General features: G+C 41.9%; 1 protein-coding gene and 1 long non-coding RNA gene across 9 annotated transcripts in view; one reads left to right on the forward strand and one right to left on the reverse strand.

Annotated features, from left to right (window-relative positions):
• The window catches only part of CHN1 (chimerin 1), a 216,043-nt gene extending 192,448 nt beyond the window's left edge, over positions 1-23,595 (forward strand). For all 8 annotated transcript variants that reach the window (XM_082689545.1, XM_082689547.1, XM_082689546.1 and 5 more), the window contains 5 exons: positions 10,215-10,388; positions 11,139-11,216; positions 14,299-14,436; positions 21,289-21,394; positions 22,809-23,595. In XM_082689545.1, the coding sequence (XP_082545671.1) occupies positions 10,215-10,388; positions 11,139-11,216; positions 14,299-14,436; positions 21,289-21,394; positions 22,809-22,980 (668 nt within the window). In that variant the 3' untranslated portion in view covers positions 22,981-23,595. The remainder of the gene's footprint in view (positions 1-10,214; positions 10,389-11,138; positions 11,217-14,298; positions 14,437-21,288; positions 21,395-22,808) is intronic.
• Positions 1-26,214, reverse strand: part of LOC309843797 — a 63,000-nt gene that overhangs the window by 24,804 nt on the left and 11,982 nt on the right. The window contains exon 2 of the long non-coding RNA XR_014300341.1: positions 5,941-6,141. This is a non-coding gene — a long non-coding RNA (uncharacterized lncRNA). The remainder of the gene's footprint in view (positions 1-5,940; positions 6,142-26,214) is intronic.

Below are 26,214 nucleotides of genomic sequence, written 5' to 3' on the forward strand. Positions count from 1 at the left end.
GAAACTTTGAAGTTTTACTCATAAAGAAATAAGCAACTCTGGGATACATTGAAATGCCTTATGAAAATAAGTTATTCACATCATGTGAAATTCCCTTGTATAAAACAACTATACCAAGAATTGACCATTTATTCAAACTACTCTAAATTCTGACATAGGCTTAGAAATAATGGTTTAAATTATAGAGTTTGGTCATAGACATTTCTTTCTGCTATTTAAATTGTTAAAGTAAAAAATACATTCTTACATCTCTTTTAGCATGAAGCTTAGCACTTAAAACTGTATGCTAAAAGTATTTCAAAATGGTAACTGTAATAATTCTATCAAGTTTATCACTAAAAAAACCCATCTTTCTTTAGTGGCATGATCTTGTAAAAATTTTAATTCCAGTAGAAGTAGCATACACATGCTATATTAGTTTCAGGTGTACAATACAGTGATTTAGCAGTTTTGTACCTTCCAATGTGCTCATCGCAGTAAGTGTACTAGGAGCCTCCTACTCTGCCATCTTCCCCGGAAGTCTCCTACAGCATGATTTTTTTTCTTAAGATTTTATTGACTTTTGGGAGGGGAGGGCAGGTAGAGGGAGAGAGAATCTCAAGTAGACTCTTCACCCACCAAGTGCAGAGCCTGATGCAGGGCTCCATCTTAGGACCCTGTGGCCATGACCTGAGCTGAAATCAAGAGTCAGACACTCAACTGTCTGCACCACCAACAACCCCCCCCAACTCTGTGGCATGATTTTTAGTGGAATATTTTTATTGCCCATTATGTGCAGAAATCTCTGGGGTCTGATTTTTCTTACTTCTAAACTGCATTTTTTTTTTAATAGCAAGGTAAAATACGCAATGCACATTAATGTTCCAAGCCCTTCTTTCCGTTATTATTCCCGTAGCGTCAGTAAGGCATGGTAAGGTTCCAGGCATACATCATTAGACAAATCCATTCAAGGACCTCCCTGTCACACACAAGGATAAAAATTCCCCTCGTGTTGACTTTGAACCACACAGAGGTATCTCATAGAGAGCTTCGGCTCAGATCCAGTCTGACTCGTCCATCATCCTAGAGGGATGACAACCCCAGTTGCAAGTCTCTGCCCAGAGAATAAATGAGGATAATCTTGTCAGCCTTCGACTGGTGGTTACCAGTCAGGATGAGATTAGGCAGGCTGTGGGTAAGCCTTTGAACTGGAGGGGAACACATTGGAACCTCCAGTGATGTTAAGACCATCTACAGTGTGGGAGTGCTTGTTCCTGGGCACAAATCACCTGCTTAAGGAATGTTGGTCTCAGTCAGCATTAGGGATTAGATATAAATTTAGAAACTTTGACACAGCCAGACCAGCCAAGAACTTGCAACAGTTTCTTGAACGCTTTGTGACTATCGCTGATTTAAAAGCTTCTCGTTTATGGGAGTAATGATGTATACCACTTAAGTTTTGAAATATGAAGCCCATCTACATAAGAATTCTGAGTTTGCTATGTTAGCAGGGAATAGGTTCTTGTATGCATAACCCTTGATAATATGCTACGATCCCAAATCATGTTTGAAAGAAATGCTTTGGAACTTTTATGATAGTAATAATAGGAAGGAAAAGGAAAGACAAAGTGATTTGCCCCCTCCTATAGCTACCCGCTTTAATAGTCTCCACTATTGTGTAGGAATTGAAAGAAAAGCCTTGAGGAGAATTTTCATTTTTATGCCTTGTCCGTGAAAGCATTCTGTTCTCTGTGATTTGAACCATATTAATGTATAAGAACAAGTAACTCCTTTTTTTAAATGTGAAGGTTGGCATTTGAATTCGTTCTGTTTTCTATGACAACGAATTCTTAGCTCTGAAGTGGCTGATCCTGACCTTTGAGTCATCCACTTTAAAACAGAATGCAAAGAATTAAGAATATAAAGAGAGAGAATTATGAAAGGTTAAACAATGCCTCCCTAAAGAAGTCCACTCTCTAATCCCTGGAACCTGTGAGTATGTTACCTTTAATGGCAAAAGGGACTGATTTAAGCTAAGGTCTTGAAATGGGGAGATGACCTTCCATTGTTGGGGTGGGCCCAGAATAATCACAGTCACGGGATCCCTACAAAAAAGAGGCAGAGTCTGAAAAAAAGGGACAGAAGCAGACCTCAGAAAAGGGAGAAGATGCTAGGCCGTTGGTTTTGCAGAGGGAGGAAGTGGGCCAGGAGCTAAGGAATGTGGGCAGCCTCTAGAAGCTGGAAAAGGAAGCCTAGAAACACTGCCTCTCCGGAGCCTCCCGAAGAAGCACAGGCCTGCAACACCTTGATATCCACCTAGGGAAACTTGTGGCCTTGGGGCATCTGACCCCCAGAAGTAGGACATGAACTCTAATGATGTAAGCCACTGAGTTCGTGGTAATTTGTTACAGCAGCAATGGGAAACTAATACACTAGCCACTGAACATTTAAGACATTACTTCCGAAGGAAGAGGGCAGGCTAACTGCCTATCTGAAAAGAGATGTATTTATCTGCTTTTGATCCTAAGACAGCTTGCTTTGTTCTGGTGTCTTTTTTTTTTTAATCCACCAAGGCAGAAGAGAGCGTGTCAGGAATTTTTCAGGGAGCATTGGCCAAAAGCATCAGTTTTGTATCTCCCCACCCCCTCTGTTTTTTTTTGTTAAACATCATGTGAATTGTCGAGTGGTGTTCCAGGCACCAGGCTGGCAGAGTTACCGCCAGAATCGGACTGAATCCAGTTAGTGAGAGGCAAGCTGTCCCTTCCGACCCACATGCTCTAGGCTGGCTAAGAGGCAGGCTGCGGCTGAAGAGGGCAGTGGAGGGACAGGCAGTGTAGACACGGCCTTTCCTATGCCTGCTCTTGAGATCCCAGAGCAGGCACCAAACATCCTCTTTGTCTACCAACATCTCCCTCCCTCTAGCTTGCTTGAAAGACTACAAGGACGGGGCAAGGGAGCATGGAACTGCAGCTTGGGAGCGGAGACTGAAATATTTATGAGCACTGTAAAAAAAAAAAAAAACTACCTGTAGGTAGTTTGTAACAGTAGAGTTCAAAGGATCCTCGTTTCAGACAAAAAAGAGTTTCCCCAAACCATGTTTCCTTTCTGTTGTTATATAATCACTGAGCTTGCCAAACACCCCTCCCATCAAAAAGACCATGATTCCACCAGCATTGCTGAGTTGTTTTCACTTCAGCCTTGCCATAATAATCTGAGAATTAAGCCAGATAATAATTGTAAATCACACATCAACTTAGTATTGGTTATTTATTCAAGCGACTCTGTTTTTCCAGTGTGTCATTCACATTGCTGTCATCACACACAGACACACACACACACACACACACACACACGCCACAACAGAGAATGGGAGTTCTTTCCTAGTAATAAAATGTATTCATTGCTTAAAGTACACAAGGACTTTGCTTTTAGGTTGAAGAAAAGAAGTGGAAGTAATTTATCTTAATTACTGCTTTGATTGACTGGACCTAAAAAGTTATGTTTGTCCTTTTATTTTTTTTAAAAATCGTATCCATTTATTTGAGAGAGAGAGCATGCACATGCATGGTGGTGGGTGGAGAGGGAAAGAGAGTCTCAAGCAGACTGGGTGCTGAGCACAGAGCTCTACAGAGGGCTCTCTCTCACTACCCTGAGATCATGATCTGAACCAAAACCAAGAGCCACACGCTTAACCAACTGAGCCACCCAGGTGCCCCTATGTTTGTCCTTATAAATTACCAGTGAAAAGTTGATTAGACTTGTTTAGAAGTTTCATGTAGCCGTATTTTCACAAATATGCAAAAAATAAATTATTTATAATTTTGCTTATGAAAGTAATGACTTCTGATACATATGAGAATTGGGCTATTCCCATTTTCCCTCGATGGATATTCAGGGAGGGAGATATCTAAGAGACACATTTTAGAATAAAAATTTGATTCGCAATTATTTAAAATATGAACACACCTGGCTAGAACATGTGACTCTTGATCTCAGAGTTGTGAGTCCAAGCCCACATGGGGTATAGAGAGTACTTTACAAAAATTTTTTTAAAAAATGAATAAAATATGAACACTCAAAGAATGAACAATTATCTTTCCTTTCAAAACATGCATTAACATTACCTTTTAATCCTAACAATATAATGTGAATATAAGCTATTTTTTTCAAAAGATAGATTTTTGTGCTTTCTAGATATGAAACATCCATTTTTTAGAGAAATCAAACCCCAGGAATTCTGAAATCTGAGAATAGCTTAAAGTTAGTGTCTAAGTAATAGAAACATTAATAAAGGACAGAATAAAATGTGAGTTGAGTTTTTTCATTTTTCCTTTCATATGGTTTAACTTGAAGGATTAGGAGGGGGAAATGTTTCATTGTAGCATAAAAATAACCTACTAACCAAGAAATGCAACAAATGAAATTATCTTTTACAGACTTTTGTTGTTGTTTACAGTGTAGAGCTTCCTTGGGAAAAATGGAATGGTAGAGGAGTTATATGACTTTAATAAATAAGGATGAAAACCAAATAAAGTCTTAATGGCAAACTGAAATATGATGTATGGCTAGTTCCTGCAGGAGCGATTTTCAGAGCGAGCTCAGAGCTGGTATATTGCACCGTGAACTTAAGGGTATAAAGATGCTTTATTTTCATGACTTTGCCCTATCCTTTGTTCATCTGAAGGACTTCATAGCTAATCCTGCCAAAAATTTGGCTTTTGAAATTTATTTCTAAACTCGAGTAGAAGATGTTGTCGCATAGGTTTTTTTTAAATTTTTTTTTTAAGATTTTATTTATTTATTTGACAGACTGAGATCACAAGTAGGCAGAAAAGGAGGGCGGGGAGGGAGCAGGCTCCCTGCTGAGCAGAGATCCCAGTGATGCAGGGCTCAATCCCTGGACCCTGGCATCATGATCTGAGCCGAAGGCAGAGGCTTTAACCCACTGAGCCACCTGGGCGCCACCCATAGTTTATTCTCATTCAAATGGAAGAAATAGATCAGGTTAGAAAACATTTTCCTCTTCCTTAATTCCTAAATCTGAGCTCAGTCATCACTCTACCCTCTTGTCACTGAGTCACAAATAATCTAGGAGTCTAATGTTTAAAGTGATAGCTGACTCCAGTTATTGAATGGAAAAATGTTAGCATTAACAACAGATGAGAAGTGTTAATCACCTGTTTTGATTATGTGTCAAAATTTTACTGGATTGCTTTGTAGTGGTTTTCCATATGGAATTTATACCTGGGTAAAGAATAGGACAAAACAAGAAAATAATGGGTAGCTTTTATCACTGATTTTTAAAAGTCCTTGCCAGAGGCACCTGGGTGGCTCAGTTAATGAAGCGTCTGCCTTTGGCTTGGGTCGTGATCCCCAGGGTCCTGGGACCGAGCCCCGTGTGTTGGGCTCCCTGCTCAGTGGGGAGCCTGCTTCTCCCTCTCCCTCTGTCTCTGCCTCCTTCTCTCACTACTGCTTGTGCTCTGTGTCTCAACGGAATAAAATCTTAAAAAAAAAAATTCCTTGCCAATGATTTCACTCATATGTGTAATTTAGGAAATAAATGAGCAAAGGGGAAAAAGAGAGAGAGAGAGAGAAACCAAGAAAACAGATTGTTAACAATAAAGAATAAACCGATGGTCACCAGAGGGGAAGTGGGTGGAGGGATGGGTGAAGTAGGTGATGGGGATTAGGGAGGACACTTGTGATGAGCCCAGGGTCATGTATGGAAATGCTGAATCACTATATTGTACACCTGGAACTCATATGATACTGTGTCTTAACTGGAATTAAAATAAAAACTTAAAAGTACACTGATAAAAAAGTCCTTGCCAAATCATTTATATATATGTATATACACTCACATATACATACATACATACATATATGTAAAACAGTAAAATATAACAATGTCTCTTTTAAACTCAAGTATATACAACAAACAATGGGTACAATAAACATTACCGAGTAAGAGGTTGAAACTAGCCAATACATCTTCGGGGCTGGAAACCAACTCTTGGGTGTATGATACGCGGCTAGTGAAGGGCAGCAGGCGTCGCTCGGTGGGAAGAGCACAGGCTGGGAATCCAGAGGCCAAGGCTCCAGCTCAGTTCTGCCACTTTCCGGCTGGAACAAGTTATTTGGACTCTTGGAGCTTTATTGCCTCTATAGGTAAAGGCAATGGGATAGGCTGTTACCAAAAGCCCTTTCCAACTGGATCTGTTGCTTCTTTGTACACACTTCAAGTATGAGGCACATCAACATTAATATGAAATTATGAAGCTTTGCTGACTTTTATACATTTAAATACTATGGACGAGTTCTTCCGGTTCTGGACGAGATAAATACATAGGTTTCATTTTATTCCTCACAATATTAATAACAAAAGACCCTGTACAAAACCTATACATCAGCTATGAGAAGACTCTGAAAGTGGAGAAAAGCGGGCAGGCCAACCCCAGGAACCCCGCAGCAAGTTGCCTGGTGGTTGGGGTTGGCTTTTTTCCTCCCTCCCGTGTATCCCCAGCCTGGGCATGGGAGAGGCCCACAACCCAGCAGTGCCAATAAGCACAGACCAAAGATGATCCAAAGAAAAGCCTTCTCTTCCTAGCCAAAGCCCTGGGAAAGGGTAGCCGGCCGAACCCTTTCCGCCCTTCCTGCCGTCCTCCAGGCGAGCATCGCGAACAAGGCATAGTGCGGCAGCCGCCCTCAGTAGTCTATGGGCAGAACCCGGTTTCGCCCTGCCCTGCAGTCCCCAGGGTGCACCTCGCCCCTGGGAGTGAGTGGAGCCCTGTATTTCATCACTGCCTGGCAGGAAGGAAGCGGTAGCCCCTCCTGGCTGAGCCTGTGGGTGACACCTGGACTTCTGTCCTGCCACGAAGTAGGAGCAGCACCCTCTCAGCCCAAGTCTGTGGGTGAAGCCCTGTCTTCACCCTGACCTGCAGTGATGAGGCAGCTGAAACAGGACATTACCCTGTCTTCCACATGTACCCTGTGGTTCCACATGGCACAGCATTCCTTCTCAACCAGGCTTCTGGGCAAACCCTGGCTTCCATCCCCACCCTACTAACTAGGATGTGGCCGGCTCCCTCCCCAGAATGTGGGATACAGTCCTGCTATTTGGGTACTGCACAAGTAGGGTGGGCAAAATAGCACTGCGGTAATGTTACAAAGGCTTTGCAAACTAGGTAGGTATTTGAACCTTGGCCTACAAAAGCAAGCCAGGACACGCATTCTGAATCTCAACAGGTTAACTCTGCGAAGAGAAATGTTCAGTAGGAACCAGAGTCTTCTTGTAACACTCAAACACATCCAGCCTTCAATTCAAAATTAAACTTCATACTGAGAAGCAGGAAAATCTCAACTTAGATGAGAAAAGAATCAACAGATGCCAGTACCGAAACGACCTAGGCACTAGAATGATCAGACCAGGAAAACAGCCACCACGATAATGCTCCAGCAAGCAATTAGAAACACTCTGGAGACAAATGAAATATAAGAAATAGAAAATGAAGACGAAAAATAAATGGAGGGGCGTCTAGGTGGCCCAGTGGGTTAAAGCCTCTGCCTTCAGCTCAGGTCATGATCTCAGGCTCTCTCAGGCTCAGGCTCTCAGCTCAGCAGGGAACCTGCTTTTTCCCTTCCTCTCTCTCTGCCTGATTCTCTGCCTACTTATGACCTCTGTCTGTCAAATAAATAAATAAATTCTTTTTAAAAAATTTTTTAAATAAATAAATAATAAATGGAAATTTTATAACTGAAAATTGCATTAACAATAAACTCACCGGATAGATGGGCTCAATAGCAGAATGGAGGGGACAGAGGACCGAACTGGTGAACCTGAATACAGATCAATAGAACTTCTCCAACTCAAACAAGAGAAAGAAAATAGACTTTGAAAAGTGACCTCAGCCTCAGAGACCTGTAGCAGAATAGTAAAAGATTTCTCATTTGCGTTTTTGGAGTCCCAGAAGAGGAGAGAGGCTGAAAAAATATTTGAAAAATGAGTGGCTCAAAACTCCTCAGATTTGGTAAAAGCCAAGAAAAATGAAGTACTTATTTGGAGACGCTTTTTTGTAAATGAAATGTATTAGAACAGTAAAGAGGAAGAAGCAGCTATAACCCGAGGCATCCACGTCCTGTCTCATTCACATGGGACGAACAGAGCTGTCCCAGAATCCCACTTAGCTTCCCACCGTAAGCTGACTGGGACAATGCCATGTAACGGACCCTGGGCTGCCGCGTAGAAAAGGCCTCTCAAAAGATTCTTCTCAATAATGACAACAACATAGTCCTGGTAAACACCTCTAACCTACTATGGCTAAGAAATTGCATATATTAATATTAAAGTCTCACAGGAACTTATAATGGATAAATAATAAATACTTTTATGATTCCTATTTTACATAACTGAGGTGCAGGAAAGGCACTCAGAATTGGACAGCTAATAGATGAGAGAGCTAATTCTAACTCAGAGAAGTTATAGAAAACATTAAAATATTCAGGGGAAACAAGGTCTTTTAAGTGGACATTTGCCATTGATTTGCCTTAGGATTGAATCAGAAATCTTAGCAGTAACTAAGAGAGATATAAAGAGGAACTGGGGGTCTGGGTGATGTAATCACTTGGACATTGTCTAAGTATTACAGAATGTTGTCAAGCCATGTCCTCTGGTAATACAGATCCAGCTCCGTGCTCTGGAGGCCCATTTCTGTCTTCAAAGAAGCAGCTGCTATTCTTTAGTGAGGATAACATTGGGCATTGTTGGTATTGGCTGTGCCTTCTCCAGTGCTGTTCTCTTCCACACATATGCAAAGACCCAGTGTCCCTCTGCACCTAGCTTGTCTTTGCACATGGGAGGTGCTCACTACAGTGGAATTCCTCCCTTTGAGTCACACAGGCCTTACGTATGCATTGCAAGTTGGCAGTGTCTACATATTTAACGAAAGAATGATTCCGTTTATAAATTTTGGCAAATGTCCCTCATCTCTGTTTATTGTTGCCACCCTATAGAACTAGACTGCAGCTTTACCAAGTCATTATTAGAATGATAAGCACCAACATTTGCTGAAAGAGCAAGAAAACTAAAGCTTGCCCAGGGACCACAGGCAGTGGCCGTGGCCTTGTAGGATTTTCAGATTGTTTCATTAAGACCTGGATATCTCTGAATCAGATTTACAAGGGGTCAACATCAAGTCCTTATGAAAAACATCAAATGGGTTAGGTTTTTAGAAACATAAAGATGACATTTATTTTAGTTAAATTATTCAGTAATGGTTCTTTTAGAAGAACAAAATATTTGAATTCTTCTCTGTCCCTTCTAAAACTCCATTGCTCTCTTATTGAAAATGAAGTATCTCCTGACATTAACTAGAAGATGTTTGAGTTCTGGCATCTTAGAAGTTACAACTCAGTAAAATTACAAAGCAAAGGACAAGCTTCAGGAGAGGCACGATGGTTATAGTTGTTAAAATCGTGGACCCTAGAAATATCTGTAGGCTTAAATCTCAGTTCCATTGCAAACTCAGGGCATGACTTTGGGTAAATCACTAACATGTGCTCGGTTTCGTCAGGTTTATAAAATGAGAAGAAAAATAGTACGTATTTTATAAAGTTTTGTGAGCTTAAAGGAAATAATGTAAAGCATTTGGACTAGTGCTTGGCATCAGTAAGCCAGTGCTAATAGTAAATAATACTATGGCTCTTTTTAGCCGCTAAATTTATTGTTTTCTATATCTATATATCAAGGCTTACAAAGAGATATGAATATGAATGGCATGATTTTAAGAAGATCCTGGGATACTTTTACTTTCGGAGATCTAATTCCTCTTCATATCAAATATATTAAAGTATAATCTTATTTCTCACATCAAATATAATGTTTATGTCACTTTGAAGAAATGGACAATTTTAAGTTGCCTCTTTGGCATAATATTATATTTTGTAGACATTTAAACACTAATTTTGTTTCATCTGGGTTGAATTTCTCCTGAGATCACACAGCAAGTAAGAAATGAAGCACGAGCTAGAATTATCATCTGCTGACTTAAAACCAAAATTTTCCAAGAGAAAAGATGGGAAGAATGTTTTTACACTCTGCAGAAACTGCTGGAAGCTAGTCCCCTTTTAAGCCTCACTGAAGCTGGACGGACTGTCTTTTGCTAAAATAAACACTCCAGAATGCTCAAAACTCTGCTCAAAACATTGATGAATTTTTCCTTTCTGTATTTTTCTTTTAGATTGTGGTTTGAATGTTCATAAGCAGTGTTCCAAGATGGTCCCAAATGACTGTAAGCCAGACTTGAAACATGTCAAGAAGGTGTACAGTTGTGACCTTACAACACTCGTGAAAGCCCATATCACCAAGCGACCAATGGTGGTGGACATGTGCATCAGGGAAATTGAATCTAGAGGTGAGGCATTTCCGGTGTGGTTCAGCAGTTGTAATGCACCATGAATGCAAGTTCTCATGCCCTTCTGGGTGCCTCATTGCATAATCCAGTTGTCTTCTTTTATAAGTTTAGGGGGGAATGATTTCAGATGTCCAATGATCTGAAAGCCTGAAATGAGTTAATGTAGCATCTAATGAACTAGCTTGATTTTAAGGTGCATTGAACTAGTTACAGGAAATAAACTTAAATATTTTTATGGATGATGATGCTTCTAGTCTATAAAAGTTGACATGTAGATAGCAATTTGTTTTTCACTTTTTACATTTTTCTAGGTCCAAGAAGCAAAGGTGTAAATGCTCTATTAAAACTAACCTAAGCCAAAAAGAACGCTGCATCCCAATTCTTATTTCCCATTTGGGAAACACTGGTATGGGCCTATTAACATGGTTATCTTAATCTTCGGTTATGTAAAGAATTATGGTATAATTGGGGTGATGAATTATTTCCCTTAAGACTCAACATATTTGATTTAATTAGACTCAGTGGTGAGCCAAATTACAAATACTCAGGTAACAGTAGGTCAGTGTTTAAAAACTATGAGTGCAGTGGTTTTATTTTAGGAGAAAATGTGAAGAGGTTTCTAAACAAGTGTATTTAATCATTCTTTCATGCACATTACTTCCCCAGCCTGAAGTATGGGAAGAAATTAAAATTTGGAGAAAAGGCATAATTCCAAAGAAACTAATTAGCTCCCTTGCTTTATTTTTACAGGTCTTAATTCTGAAGGACTATATCGAGTATCAGGATTTAGTGACTTAATTGAAGATGTCAAGATGGCTTTTGACAGAGGTATGTTCTTCAGCACGTTCATTAACTTAGGACAACAATGCCCTCTGCCAAGAAGGCACAGTTTTTGTTATTCTTTATATTAATTATTTATATTTATATTATTGTCTAAGTCGTTGATTATTATTCCAAATTAAAAGTTTAAAATTCTACTTTTTATTAGTATATTAAAGTGTTACACTTCAAGGTGAGGAAGAAACTGTATAAAATGTAACTATATTACCAGTACCTGAGCACCCAAGGCTGGTCCCTGTTCATAAAAATATACACAGAACAGTTAAATTTACCAGAAATCATGGAGAAGATAGGGCAGGGTGGTTGGGAGAATCTAAGTCATTGCAGATCTCAGATTTCCCAGGCTGGAGTTGGCTCATCAAACCGCCTGTCGTCCATGTATCCCATCACCATATTTGACTGGGTGGAGACTCAGTCTAATGACTTAGATGCCCCTACTACAGAATCGTTACTGATTTTATTTGAATTTATGCCATAAAGGAAAATATTAATAACTTTGGAATATAACGTAGTTTGTTGTGGTTGGAGGAATGCTGGAGATCAGAAGAGGCTTTTCCAGAGAAGAACAGAGGTTAACCACATAATATGTAAAGACGCTGGCAAGAGAAGAGTCTGTGCAAAAGCCCTGAGGCTGCCCTTGTCAAGGCCCTGAAAAGTGCTGTGGCTTAGAGAGAAGAAGTGAGAGGAGAGTGGATGAAGGTGCAATGACTGCAGTATCTCACTGTAGAAAGAATTAGCTGAATGGTAGAAGGGTTCTCAGATCCATGTCTAAATTCGATTTGATTTAACTTGTCATAAAACTGAGCTATAAGGTTGGTAATTTTATTTTCCAAACCAAAAATTGGATGTGTAACCCATAATGAGACAGGATATTTGATATGTGGATTCTCATAGAAAAATAACTAATAGAAGGCAGAAGCAGGAACTATGTGGCAGGAGAGAATACCAGTTTTCTTTCACTTTCCCTGAATAAAAATGTCAATAGAGGTGATACTTACCTTTGCAGTTTTTCTGCCTACCATTTGTGCCCTCCCATCTCCTTTTCCATATCTTTGGGCCTCTCGCACCTGCCCCCTTGCCCAGGGTTCCCCAGGGAAGCATTCTACATTGCTTTCTCCTCCCAGAAAGTGGTCTATCCCAATTTGGACCACCACAACCCAAGTGTGAATGACACATACCAGTGATCTAATTCACACTTCAATGTGAATGTATGACATGCCATGGCCTTTTGCATTTAAAAGAGGTTTCTTTAAAGAAAAAGTAGTAGTAGTTTTAGGTTTACCGTTCTAGGTTGACAGTAGCTTTAGCTTACACAATTTCACAAAGATTTCCCATCTAACCTCTCCTCTCATGCTCCCCCCAACCCAGTTTCCCATTGTTAACACCTTGCATTAGTATAGTACATTTGTTACAATTGATGAACCAACATGGGTACGTTCTTAATAACCAAAGTGAGTAGCTCACATCGAAATTCACTCTATGTTACAGAGTTCTGTGGGTTTGGCAAATGCATAATGTCATATATCCACATTAAGTGGCACATAGAACTTTCACTACCATGAAAATCATCTGTACTTTACCTGTTCTTCCTTCCCCTTCTACCCCTGCACCCTTGACAACCACAGTTCTTTCTACTGACTCCACAGTTAAGCCTTTCCCAGAATGTATATAGCCGGAATCATGGAGTATGTAGCCTTTTTCAACTGATTTCCTTTACTTAGCGGTATGCATTTAAAGTTCTCCCATTGCTTTTCATGGCTTGATAGCTCTTTTCTTGCTGTTGCTCAATAACATTCTTTGTCTAGATATATCAGTTTATTCGCCTATTGAAGGACATCTCAATTGCTTCCAGTTTTTTGGCAATTATGAATGAGAGTGGCTATAAATATTTGTGAGCACAGTTTTGTGTAGACATAAGTAGTTTTCAGCTCTTCTGGGTAAATACCCTGGAATGTGATTGCTGGATTATATGGTGAGAGTATGTTTAGGAAACCACCTACCCCCAAGTGGCTGTACCTTTTGTGTTCCCACCAGCAGCAATGTACAGTTCTGTGGCTCCTGGTCCTCCCAGCATTCATTGTCAGCGTTCTGGATTTTAGCCATTCTAGTATGAGGGTAGGGAACAGGCTGCTTTTTTTTTTTTTTAAGATTTTATTTATTTATTTGACAGAGAGAGATCACAAGTAGGCAGAGAGGCAGGCAGAGAGAGAGAGGAGGAAGCAGGCTCCCTGCTGAGCAAAGAGCCTGATGCGGGGCTCGATCCCAGGACCCTGGGATCATGACCTGAGCCGAAGGCAGAGACTTTAACCCACTGAGCTACCCGGGCGCCCCAACAGGCTGCTTTTTAATCAGCCGAAATCATTTGCAAGCCAAATGGAATAAAAGAAACCTAGGATAAGGTCAGCTCAGAGTAGGCACTAATTGAATGTTTTGTAGATGAAAATTCAGGTATTTTAACCAGTGACAAAATGCAGGGGAGTAAAAGAAGGCCAGCTTCCCTCGAGAGTCTTAAGGCCCAGCTCCTCTGAATTACTCCTCTATTGTATAACTTCTTTTCTTGTTATTTCAACATTCTAAAGTTTTGTTTCATTTTACTCTCGTGCTTCTTGCTATCTGCCTACCCCCAAGGTGTAGACAGCATCCCAACGTGTCATGGTCATGTATCAGAGCCTGGGGTGAGTCAGAAGTGGCCTTTTGTAAGTTAGGAGTGACTTTCTTGTTATTTTTCACATTCTCTAGGTTTATTTAAAAAAGAAAGAGAAAGCAATCCCACTCATTCCCCTAGGAATTCTCAAGTACTCCTGGAATTTACAAATATTGCTGTTGACCTCTGTCCTCTTGTACTCCCCCCTCTTTAAGCCTGGAAAAATAAGTAACTTCAGAATAGAAAATTTAAAAAAAATGATTTCGCTTTCCACAGAAAATTGATCATTTATATACATCGGCACACAGAATTTGATACTAAAAACTGACGCACTGCCAATCTCTAAAGACTGTACCCAAAAACATGTTATGAAAACAGTGCTCTGCATTCAGACACTTACTCTTATTTTTTTAACCTCCTTCCCAGATGGGGAGAAGGCAGATATTTCTGTGAACATGTATGAAGACATCAACATCATCACTGGCGCGCTAAAACTTTACTTCAGGGATCTCCCAATCCCACTCATCACGTACGACGCCTACCCGAAGTTTATCGAGTCCGCCAGTAAGTATGAAGCCACGCATTCCGAATGACCCCCCCAGACTGCCTCCTCCTGGTAATCATTTCTCTGGTTTTTCCTGAGTTTCTTGAATGCGTACTAAGTATTTCCCCCTCGCCTTTCTCCACGGCTAATATACTCACAAGAATTTTGATCTCCTCTCTAACATCGGTTATTTATGACTTCTGCCGTCAGAAGCTTCTTTGTCATGGGCTAACCCTCATTTTCCAAAGTAAGGCTTAACCCAGTCTTCCTTAGGTAAGGACCAACACTTCCACAAAGTAAAAATGAATAACTAGAAAAATAAAATTGAAAAACAGGACCAAACTATTTTGTTACTAGATTCAGCTAGGCATAAAAGTTGCTCGATCAGATCCCATAAAAGTTTCTAAATTCTTACTTTCAATGTCTGTCCTTATCCTGTGACAAACCATTAACAGACAGTTTGTGAACTGGCACTGGTCCGTAGATCATACTTTAAGGAACACGGTTTTAGATCAAGAAGTGTTTCTTTTTTTTTTTTTTAAGTTCTAGTTGAAATGCAAATGAGAAAAAGCAAAGCCTCATATGCCAAATTATATTTATGGTGCAAAACTCATACCTGTAATTCACAGTACATTTTTTTAAAGAAGGGAATTTTTAACAGATTTTAAGTGTTGGCATTGCCATTTTATAGAAAAGATAAGCTATTTCTGTCATTTTCTTTTCTCTCTTAAAAACCATATGTTGTCTTGATCTTTAAATAATAACATCACTTTCTTAGTAACACTGATTTGCTTTTTGACTTGGAAATTTCTTGAAGTACAGACTTGCTTTGTTCTCATTTTTAGTTTCCCCTTCAGTGCTTTTGTTGAGAATTTCTGTGGTTAGCTCCCTGGAGCCCTGATTTCTTGCGGGTCAGCCCAGCTCTCATGTAGAGAACATCCAGAAGAATTAGACTGATTTGTACAAATGTCCATGTTAGGAACCTGAAAGCCTCTAGGTCACTTCCATGGGAGTTTAACTCCTCTTATTTTGGGATGGATTTGGTGCTGATCATGAAAATTGTCTGCAGGAGCTTCTGGGTTCTTGTTTTGTGGCCCAGACGTTTCCACCCCAGAGAAGCCTTATGGCCATGAACATGGGCAGCACTTGACACTTCCATCACGAAGGGCTGCTCAGTCCACAGTCTGCCCTGATCCCCAGGACAACACTGAGGGCCCAAGGGGGCAGTGTTCCTGTCCCCAGTGTCACTTTGAGGTAAAACTGAATGTTGGCTTCTGCGCCAAAGCCAAAGGCTCCCCATTAGCAGGGGACAGAGCGTTCTTCAGACCCAGGTTCTGAACTCGACACAACCACATCATTGATGCAGAAGAAAAATCCAAGCCTTCCTTAATGGGGTTCAAGGTCTTTGCCTCTCACACTCCCACACTGTTCCACCTTCATCCCGCAACGCCTACCTCAGCTGCCTCGGTTAACCTTCCAAACGATCTGTCAGCGTTCAGGGTTTGTATCTGGAACAGGCCTTCCGTCTCCTGTCAGTGAACCCCCCCTTGTACCTCAGAGAGCTGTTCAGAGCCTATCACAGGATAAAAACGTCCTAACTCAAGGCAGATTCCTTCTCATAAGTTCAGCTATTTTGAGGTGTGATTTCCCTGACACCAAAACCATGGCTTAATACTTAAATACGATATCAGTGTTTATTTTATGTGTTTGAAATTAATCTATTGTCTATGGAATATGGTGTCCTTGTCTGCGTCTCTTCTAGCAGTGGCATCGCTTTCATCTTTGGACACATAGATGCAGCCTTTCTCTTATCTTTACAGGCACAGAAGGGAGACAAGAGAAGCTAAGATTTGTACAGCATATACTAGGTACAGAAATCATGTTAGGCACTTTATAGCCACAATTTCATTTTAGTTGTTTTTTCTTTTTTTTTTTTCATTTTAGTTTAGTTTTAGTTTAGTTTAGTAACCTCTACACCCAACATGGGGCTCAAACTCATGACCCTGAGATCAAGAGTTGCATGTCCTTCCAACCGAGGCAGACAGGCGCTCCACCAAGGATAGCATTTTAGGAAGGGGATATTATAGGGTGTGAGTAAATTGTCCAAGGTCCTTTTGGTGGAGAAGAGGCCCTGGCATTCTGACTCACATGTGTCTAATGTCTGAGCCCCTCTCTCTCCACGCAGCCCACTGCCTGGCTCCCTGGAGCAGCAGAAGACTTACCCACAGGAGGAAGACCGAAAGGCAGAAAGTCCTCCCAAAGATGGTCAGGGCTGGCCCACCCTTCCTGATGCAGGGACAAGATCTTGAACCTTTTTCTCACTCAGCCCCTAGGAAACGGGGGGGGGGGGGGGGGGATTCTTCTTGAAGGCTCGGGTTTCTCTGGCATTTATTAGCATTTCTTGCCAACAGAAACTCCAAGTTCACATTAAAGCTTTCTCCTGCCAAAGCCATCTGAGCTCTGCTGCCTCCCGCAGACATGCACCGCTTGGGAGCTTCGGGGGAGTGGCTACAGGAAATGAAGAGGGACACACAGGTGGTGGGGGCCAGGGCGTCTCATCAAAGGGCTTAAAGGTCTTCGTAATCCCTTGGCAAGTGCCATGGAACCACCTGGAAGTCTCAGACTACCTTTTTCCTCACTGCCTCCCCTTCCCCTCCAGGGAAGAAATCGCTGCCCTCCCACCCCACCACCAGGTGCAGAGGCCTGGAAGGCAGGTGCCTCTTGAAGGCATGCTCTGTAAGCCCGCACTCGGGCGCTTCTGACCACAAGGACAACGGTGCTGCTGGGACTGAATGTGGAAATCTTTCTCTGGCCAAGGACTCTAAGAGCTGTGCTCCCAGATGATTTTAGAAAATGTGATTCAGTGTGTAATCCTGAGTGAGTCAAATAAAGTCAGAAATAAAACCCGGGGTTCTTCGTCCCAAACAACTTAGAATGTCCTGAAGCCTGGGATGAGAACTTGCAAGTTTTTCCCTCAACTCTGCCACTGAGTCACTCCTTAACCTTAAGTCTTTTTTCTTCTTCTATTTGAATTTCTATTTCTCTCTTTGAGTTGGCAGCACATACCTTAAAAAGAACTTTTAACTAGATGTTGATATAGGTTCAGGTGCTTATTTCCTGCCCCCACCATGTTCACATTTCCACATCCTTCCAGACCTCCCTCAGATGCCATCTCTTTCTCTCCTCTGTTCCGCTCAGCCCCCGAGCCATCTTTCTCCTCCGTCTCCCTGTCATACTTCACGTGGACCTCTGTTATGGCCTCCTTCCTTCACGCTGAAAAGTTGCCTTCATATCTTGCCTTCCTTGTTAGACTGCCCCCTTTACAAGCGGAAGTTCTCTTGCTCATGTTTATTGTCCCACAGCCCCTGCAGGAGTCCCTCACTTACATAATAGGTGCTTAATAAATACTTGTTGAATGCGTAAGCATAATTTTATATTGAGAACCACAGATTCTTAGAGTTCTTAGATCTTCTAAAGGGTCATGTTAACAAGACTTCCTTCTATGACACATTCTTTTTTAAATACCCGGTAATAGCAGGATCGCCGCTTCTCTCAGCAGACAGCTGCCAGTGGACAGACTTAACCGTCAGAAGGCCCTATTGTGCACAGCAGAGAGCCACCTGCCTTCAACTCCCTCCCATTGGCAATGGTCCTAACATCCCCCTCTTCTGCATACAAGCCTTTCACATACTTGAAACAACTGATGGTGGTTGTTCATCTCTAAATACATTCCATTTTATCTTTGCTTAAATTATGCCATGGTCTTCTTAGGACAAAAGATTTCTGTTCTCTAAAAAGAATATGGTTACTAGTCCTTTAAGTAGAAAAAAAAATAGAGAAAAATTAATTCCAGGGAAGAGTCTGTCAATTTGATGTCAGAATATTCAAATGTAGTTTATCATATGCCCCCAAATTGCTCTCTCCAGTCTGGCCTCACCCCGAGCTCCAGATTCACCAGCGTCCGCGAGATCATTTGGAGGTCTGATAGACATCGTGAGTAGAACCCTGGTCTTTCCCACGAAACCTCTTCCACCCATAACCTTTATGGAGGCTCCATCCTCCCAGTCACCTATGGCCAAAACTTAGCTCATTCTTGATTCTTCTCATACATCCCTTATCAGGAAATCCCATGGACTCTACCTTTAAAATATACCCAGAATCCAGCAACTTCTCATCACCGTCACTGCCACCATCTGGTCTAAGCTAGAGTCATTCCTCACCTGGTCTTTTTTTTTTTTTTAAGATTTATGTATTTGAGAGAGAGCAAAAGAGCATATACTAGCCTGGAGGGAGGGGCAGAGGGAGAGGGAGAGAATGTTAAGCAGACTTCCCGCTAAGCACAGAACCCATTGCGGGGCTCAATTCCACGACCCTGAGATTATGACCTGAACTGAAACCAAGAGTCAGATGCTTAACCAACTGCACTGTCCAGGCGCCCTCCTCACCTGGATTTTTGTAATAGTTACTAGAATAGTCTGTTTCTACTTTGGCCTTTCCATAGTCTGTCTCCCACATGGGAGACAGAGGAGAGATACTGTGAGCAACATCTGTCACATCATGTCCTTGTTCAGCACCTTCCCTTTTCTCTCTAGAATAGCCTACAGTCCCTGGAATAGCCTACAGCACCTGACACAACAGTGTCCTGTTTTCTTTTTGACCTCTTTCCATCCCCCTCTTGCTCACTCCAGCACAGCCACCTCTAGCTTCTCACGTGTCCTCAGATGTCACAGGCCTCTCGCCCTTCAGCATCCTGACACAGCTGCTCCTTTGCCTGGAAGCCCTTCCCCCTCGCACTTGCAGTGGTTCTTACCCTGCTGTTCTTTCCCGAAGCACTGGCCTCATTCTAATATAGTACAGACTGGAAGTCCATGTTCACTGTGGATTGTCAGTCACCCTCTGAGAGAGAGAAGCAGCTCTCTGTGAGCAGGGAATTTTACTTGCTAGCCCACCAACACCATCCCTAATTTCACACCATCTCAAGATTCTCTCTGCAAAGATTAAATATGAAAATTAGAAGGAAACTATGTTACTCTTTTTTTCAATTTCCAAAACAATATAGTTTCAAATTAATTAGCCCCATGGCAAAAATTATAAGACAAAGTAATAGTTTTCTATAGTAAATGGAGTTTTCTTAATTCTAGAAATTAAATGATTAAATTTCAGTATCTGAAATGGTACTGCTGTTATGAACTGACATTCTTTAAAGACCCGAAGTTTCAAAGACCATGTATCAGTTATCATGGCAAATAATACATCCTGTATCACTGAGAAACGAACCAGGAACCCTGAGTAAGCTTTGGGCAGAAATCCTAATGGCTGAAGTTTCTTTTTTCTTTACGGAGATACAGAGATAGTGAGAGAGAGCATGAGCAAGAAGGAGAGGGAGAAGCAGGCTCCCTGCTGGGCAGAGAGCCCGATTCTGGGCTCCATCCCAATACCTGAGCCGAAGGCAGACGCTTAACCAACTTAGTCACCCGGCCCCTCCTAAAGTTTCTTTGAATTAAAAAGCTTCGCTTTTCCTATTCTGACATTTATCAGCTCTGCACTGCCAATGCTAGGAAAGCTCACATTCATTTTTATGTCAGCTTTACCCTGACTGATGCATGGCCATGGAGTCGGTTTGTCTTAGACGTTAGAAAATCAGGGTTCTTAGTCTTGTGTCTTGAATGATACATTGTGATCAGCTATGGCCTTCTAGTATTTCAAGGCTGCTCTCCTGATTCAGACTCAGCACTTTGAGGTCCCCTTGCACCTGCTCTGCGCCCCGACATTCAAAGGCCCCCTATCTTCGTGACATCTGAGGAGAAGCAGGAATGTGCTAGGGTGCTCTGAGAGCACAGCATTCCACAGACGTCTGCTGCTTCTGATTATGGGAATAACTGATGAACTAAATGCAATCTGTGACCTCAAAGGAACATGCTGGGGTTTTGGCCAACACAAAACGAAAATGTCCAAATGAAGATGGTTCCCTTTGAAGTTTCTACCTTCGGAAGAGCCACATTTATTTCAGGGACCCTGCTGTCACTCCCAATGTTTAGAATTGCCTTCACTGGCTCATTATAGTCTCCGGTTGTCCTACGTAGTAGAATATTTTTGTGCTCTGAGGATAGATTTGACTTTTTTATATAACAAAAAGTAAATTAAAACCAAGGAAGTAGGGGCGCCTGAGTGGCTCAGTGGGTTAAGCCTCTGCCTTCGGCTCAAGTCTTGATCCCAGGATCCTGGGATCGAGCCCCACATCGGGGGAGCTTCCTCCTCTCTCTCTGCCTGCCTCTCTGCCTACTTGTGATCTCTGTCAAATAAATAATAAATAAAATCTTTTTTAAAAAATTAAAAAAAAAAACAACAACTAAGGAAGTAAATACTGGGTGATTCCTCTCTTGGTTTACAAAGAAAATAGCATGAATATCAATGAAGCCTCTGGCAGGGGTTACCATGGCAGAACTGGGATGTTCAGAAGACCTGGAAGGAATTAACCTCCCTTCAGTATGTCTGTAATGTTGTAAGATGATCTCATTTGAATGTCTCAGTTTTTACTCTGTGCATACATGTGTCTGAACTCTTTGGGGTGACAGCCGATCTACCCAGTGTCCAAGGTCCCCAGTGACCAGCCTCAGGCGCTCAAGTGAAGCAAGTGGGGGCTGTCCCCCAAAGTCTAAGTAAATGGTATCGCTGCGCCAAAACCAAGTCTCACAGAAACTGGAGACTTGGACCTTAAAATACTTTCCACAGCTTGGGGGTGGGGGGTGGCAAGGATCTGCAAAAAAGCATTTTGGACCAGTCCTAGGTGTTCACTGCAAGAACAGAATTCAGTGAAGCATTTATACAAGGTGTTAAAGTTCTTCTCCTTGGTGTTTGACTTGCTGTTTTAGAAATTATGGATCCGGACGAGCAGTTAGAAGCGCTGCACGAGGCCCTGAGGCTGCTGCCCCCCGCCCACTGCGAGACCCTGCGGTACCTCATGGCGCATCTCAAGAGGCAAGTCACAGGCCGGAGGTTGTTCCTTGTGCTGCAGCCCAGTGTTAATAATGAGATGAGACCAAAGATCTAAGAAAGGACAGATCACTGAGGGAGTAACTACAGACACACACAAGCGGAGGAGGAAGGCTAAACAGTGCACACCAGTGCCGGGCACAGGCTGGATGTGGCCACGCTGGCCGTTCGGGTCTGTGGGTGCAGATATGTGAGAGCGCCCGGTGTCCGGTTCTGGTGGGAAGAGGAAAGGTGGTAGCTGTCCCGGCAGGAGCATTAGCATAAGAAAGAGCAAAGCAACTCTCCAGAAGTCTCGCTTTCCTTACTTCTTGCTCCCAAACAGGCACTTCACCCTGGGTGACAGGATTATTGCCGTAATGTCTCCGACACTGAAAACTGCTATAAAAAATGGAGTAAAATAAGAGGTAGAGAGAGGAATAGAAAATAAAATACTCTGGCTACTTCTGGTTTAATGTCTTAAGTAGCTTGATGGTGGTGTAACTTCATTTCCGTAATGTCTCCGACACTGAAAACTGCTATAAAAAATGGAGTAAAATAAGAGGTAGAGAGAGGAATAGAAAATAAAATACTCTGGCTACTTCTGGTTTAATGTCTTAAGTAGCTTGATGGTGGTGTAACTTCATTTCCGTGCTCGGTCACTCTCACTCTCTACTAGTTGAAGCAAATGGTTTTAAATTATGGGATCGAGTTTTAGTGGTTTTAGGATTTCAAAATATAAAGCCAATTAGAAACAAAAAAGACAGAACTTGACATCTATTTTGTATGCCTCTCGGCAAGAGCTACCCAAAAATGAATATTTAACTGGTGGCGCATTTAACATTTACACAGTTTCCCTCCTTAAAAGCAGTAGGAGCTAAAACTTGTGTTTAATATGCTTACAAATTCACTTGCAAATTCAAGTTTGCTTCATATATGTATGCAATTAAGTCCTTAGCACTAACGCAAAGGAATGGGTCTCCGGCCCTAGTCCGGGCCTTTGCTAGCTAGCAGGAGAGCGAACACGGACACTCAGCCTCCCTCAGTCTCCCTGAACGCAGCCCACTCTCTGCCTCCGCCACCCCCTTCCCCGGATACTCTGTAAATATCCTGGGAACCGGGCAGCCAAGGGAAGGAGGGCTGATGGACTAATAGAGACGACCCAGCGCCCCCGTCCACTACAGGCAAACACCCCGCACATTCCAACAGTGAGCTTGGCCAGGAGCTTCAGTGATACTGGAAGTTTAATTTATTGATATGATTTACTTTGAGGTGAAGAGGGGGACATACAAGGAGCGTAGCCAAAGAGCTGGTAAGTGGGCCGGAGCCTTGACCATGAGCCTGGTTTTTGTTGTAGCGCTCGAGCACTCTGCAGAATGCCCGGGCTTACACGAAGCCGCACCCCTGTGCTTCTGTTTTCCAGAGTGACCCTCCACGAGAAGGAGAACCTTATGAACGCCGAGAACCTTGGCATTGTGTTCGGCCCGACCCTGATGAGATCTCCAGAGCTGGACGCCATGGCCGCCCTGAATGATATCAGATACCAGAGACTGGTGGTGGAGCTGCTTATCAAAAATGAAGACATTTTATTTTAAATGTTAGTTCGCAGGGGAAAAAAATGTTTTACAGATGAAGGAATGTTTTATAGTAATTTAATTGGCTCTTATAGCTGCATCATTTCTTGGTTAGAAGTTCGGGCAGATAGCCAGGTTAAAATGAAGGAACTTTCCATTGTTTCCATAGCACTGCTCCGCTGTCCTTGTAAAACAGTGAACACGCACTCCAGTTCTAGTGCCCCTGGGTGTTTATCATGTTAAGAGAAACTCAAGCTATTGCATGATTAGCCCTCTCTCTGGCAAGGGAACCCCACACAAAGGAGACAACAAGCCTGCACCGCCTCTCCGTCCCAGGTAGTCTGTGGTTGTAATTCAGCATGTTTCGCAGAGTCGATCTGTCGTGACTTCGCTTTTGGGTTCTATGTCATTGGTTTCTGACGCTTCTGTAAACGCTCACATGAATGGATGAACCAGCCCCCCTCAGCTGCTGCGTTGCCATAGACTAGAACATACGCCAACTTTTCTCAGACGCTTCATTTCTGGTTTCTCTTAGTTCTTCGCTAACATAGTCTTTTCTTTCCAGCAAAAGCAAACTGTGTTTTCAGATTTGTTACTTTAATAAATTATCCACCAATAAAAAACTATAATGCGGAACATTTTCTGTTATGTTATTATTGGGTTCCCGTTGCAATTTTGTGGTTTTGTCTGGCATGCATTTATTAATTTAGTAAATTTGACTTTTAGAAATCAAAAATATTGATAGCTTACTTTTTCCCCCATGATTGAAAATATTTGGGAAAATGCATTTGGCTATTTATTTAATACTAAGTAAAGTTTTGTGTTGAGTTCCTAAAGTAATTTAAAGCTGATTAAAATATCCATTCGTTGGATTTTTCTTCTGGCACACTTTGGCAGAAAGCTAGACTTATTTTCTCAACTTCGGGTGAGGGGTGAGGGGGCCCGGCAGTTGTTCCTTCTTGAGCCTTCAGAAGAAAAACTAAAAACAGTGACTTCTTCAACATTTGATTTGTCAGAAATGCTGGCATTCACCTGCGGTGGGGCTGCTCAGGCTGCTGGAGAGGAGTTGGTGCGCATACTTCCAGATCCGAGGACTCCAGCGGTGGGCCTGATGCTGTCACTAACTACCCGTGTGCCTTTGCATAAGAGCCCTCCAGGGTCTGTCAAATGAGCATCCTTCTAGAACTCAAGTTGTATCCTGCTTTAAAAAGTAGAATAATAATAATGACACAATGTACATTTTTGTGTTTTCACCACTTCAGTCCTTGATACCATGAAGACCATCTCAAAGATAATGGTAACTGACAGAAATGAGGATTTTTCCCTATTTTTGCCCCTAGGCTTTGGTAGGAGGTTGATAGTAGAACTACTAATATATGTGTTGAGAAAAGTACGGTTGTTCAAGAGTTAGTCCCTCACCGTGGCCTTCTCAACCATGGTCTCCCATGGAAAATGTCATGGCACTAAACATGGGAAGCATGGATTAAGAGGGTACAGAGATTTCTTTTGTATAACAAAGAAACTTCTTTAAAATGGAGGCCACTAAAAGACACTATACACGTAAATCTGTGCTCTTGACTCATGAAATACATTTGTCAGAGAAATCTATCTGATCACATAAGTCTGTCCCGGATCAGGTAAGGCTACATTGTGTCATGGCTAATGTTCATTTTGTACAAAGTCCTTTTAAAGGAGAAATCCAATTACAGAGAAAGATGCTTTATTAGAGTATAATCACCCTGTTCTTTTCCTAAAAGGAATATATCTATATATTTTTATATATATCTATGGCTGACTCTCTAGGCACTTTTTCTTTTCTAAGGGAAAACGCATTTATTATTGTTCTGATTTACTGAAACTTGAAATATTCCATAAAATTACCCAGGAAAATCCAGGTAGCAGAAATATTTAACAGTGTGCCTTCCTTCAAGAGGTTCCAAACATGTTTTAAAAGGCCACAGAATGATACACACACACACACACTATGCCACTTAAAGCACTTCTGTCTTCCATAGGTGCAGACATAAGCTCTGTGGTCTCAGGGTAACACTGCAGCCTTCCCCTGGCAGGACCACATAGACATTCCGCGTTAAGTGTGAATACAACCATGGAGGCTCCAAGTCATCTGATGAATGAGTCCCATTTCAATGTCAGACCAAAGGCAGCATAGGAGACCCGCACCTGGAGGGAACAGCTTCCGTATGTGCGCAGGGGAATTGGGGAGGCACTTGCTAAAATTAGAGATCTACCTGAAGCAGAAGCAATTCCTGATCATAGTAAACACTCAGTAGATGTTCAGATAAACCTCCAAGTCTTCAGACCAGATTCTTGTTTACCAGCTCGGTGAACAAGCACCGTTGGTATGTTTTTAAAGACCCGGATGTGTAGCTCATCTCCTCAGGACAAGCAGATTCAAATTACAGCTGCATCATCTGGGAGCATTCTGGGACCGTGGGGGTGACACTCCTTGAAATGAAGAAACAATCCCCTGTTGGCTCAGGAGGCTCTTAATAACTACCAGAAGGTTTTACACGTAGCCTTCTGTGACTAATGGGAGATTTCTGAAATCATGACCTTTTACGATGAGGCAAAAATGTCTGTTGATCTCCACTGCAGGAGTGAAGGAGGGACCCATAGAGCCCCCCATCATCATCCGCTCATTTGGCAAGCACCGTGTGTACTCTGCCCCAGATATCAGTCCATTTCTTCTCAATTTTCCATAAATAGTTTTAAAGAAATTATCAAGAAAGCAATCTCCTTTCTCTGTATTTTCTGTTAGTTTTTAATGCCCGTTCATCACACCAGCTGGCCAAAGGAAGTCGTTCTTCACTGAACTGATATTTAAAATGTTTGTAAGTGGAAGAACGGATGTTTATCACAATCTTTCTGGTTACTTGATGAGCTCAAATGGAGTGCCTCTGAATAAATTAGGTTCAGGGTTCCAACACTATTCATTTTCAACCAAATATTTTAGTGTTTATAGCCCCAGAGCTGATTAGCTATTATTAGTAATTCCATTTAAAAAAGCAAAAAGAGTTTTTGGGTTGTGTTTGGTTTTGTTTTTAAATGCACATTGGAAAAGCAGGACACCCAAAATTCTTCTCTCAATTATATGTTTTACTCATCAGGAGGGTCACTTCTTATAGAACTCTCTGAGGGTCTTTATAACCAGATTGGCCTGTAACAACTGTGTGGTACTCCCATTTGTCCATTAGTGTTAAGTGAACGGCACGTCCTTGTCTGAGCTGAAGCAAT

This window comes from Mustela nivalis (genome assembly GCF_964662115.1).
Source record: "Mustela nivalis genome assembly, chromosome: 11".
NCBI lineage: Eukaryota > Metazoa > Chordata > Mammalia > Carnivora > Mustelidae > Mustela > Mustela nivalis.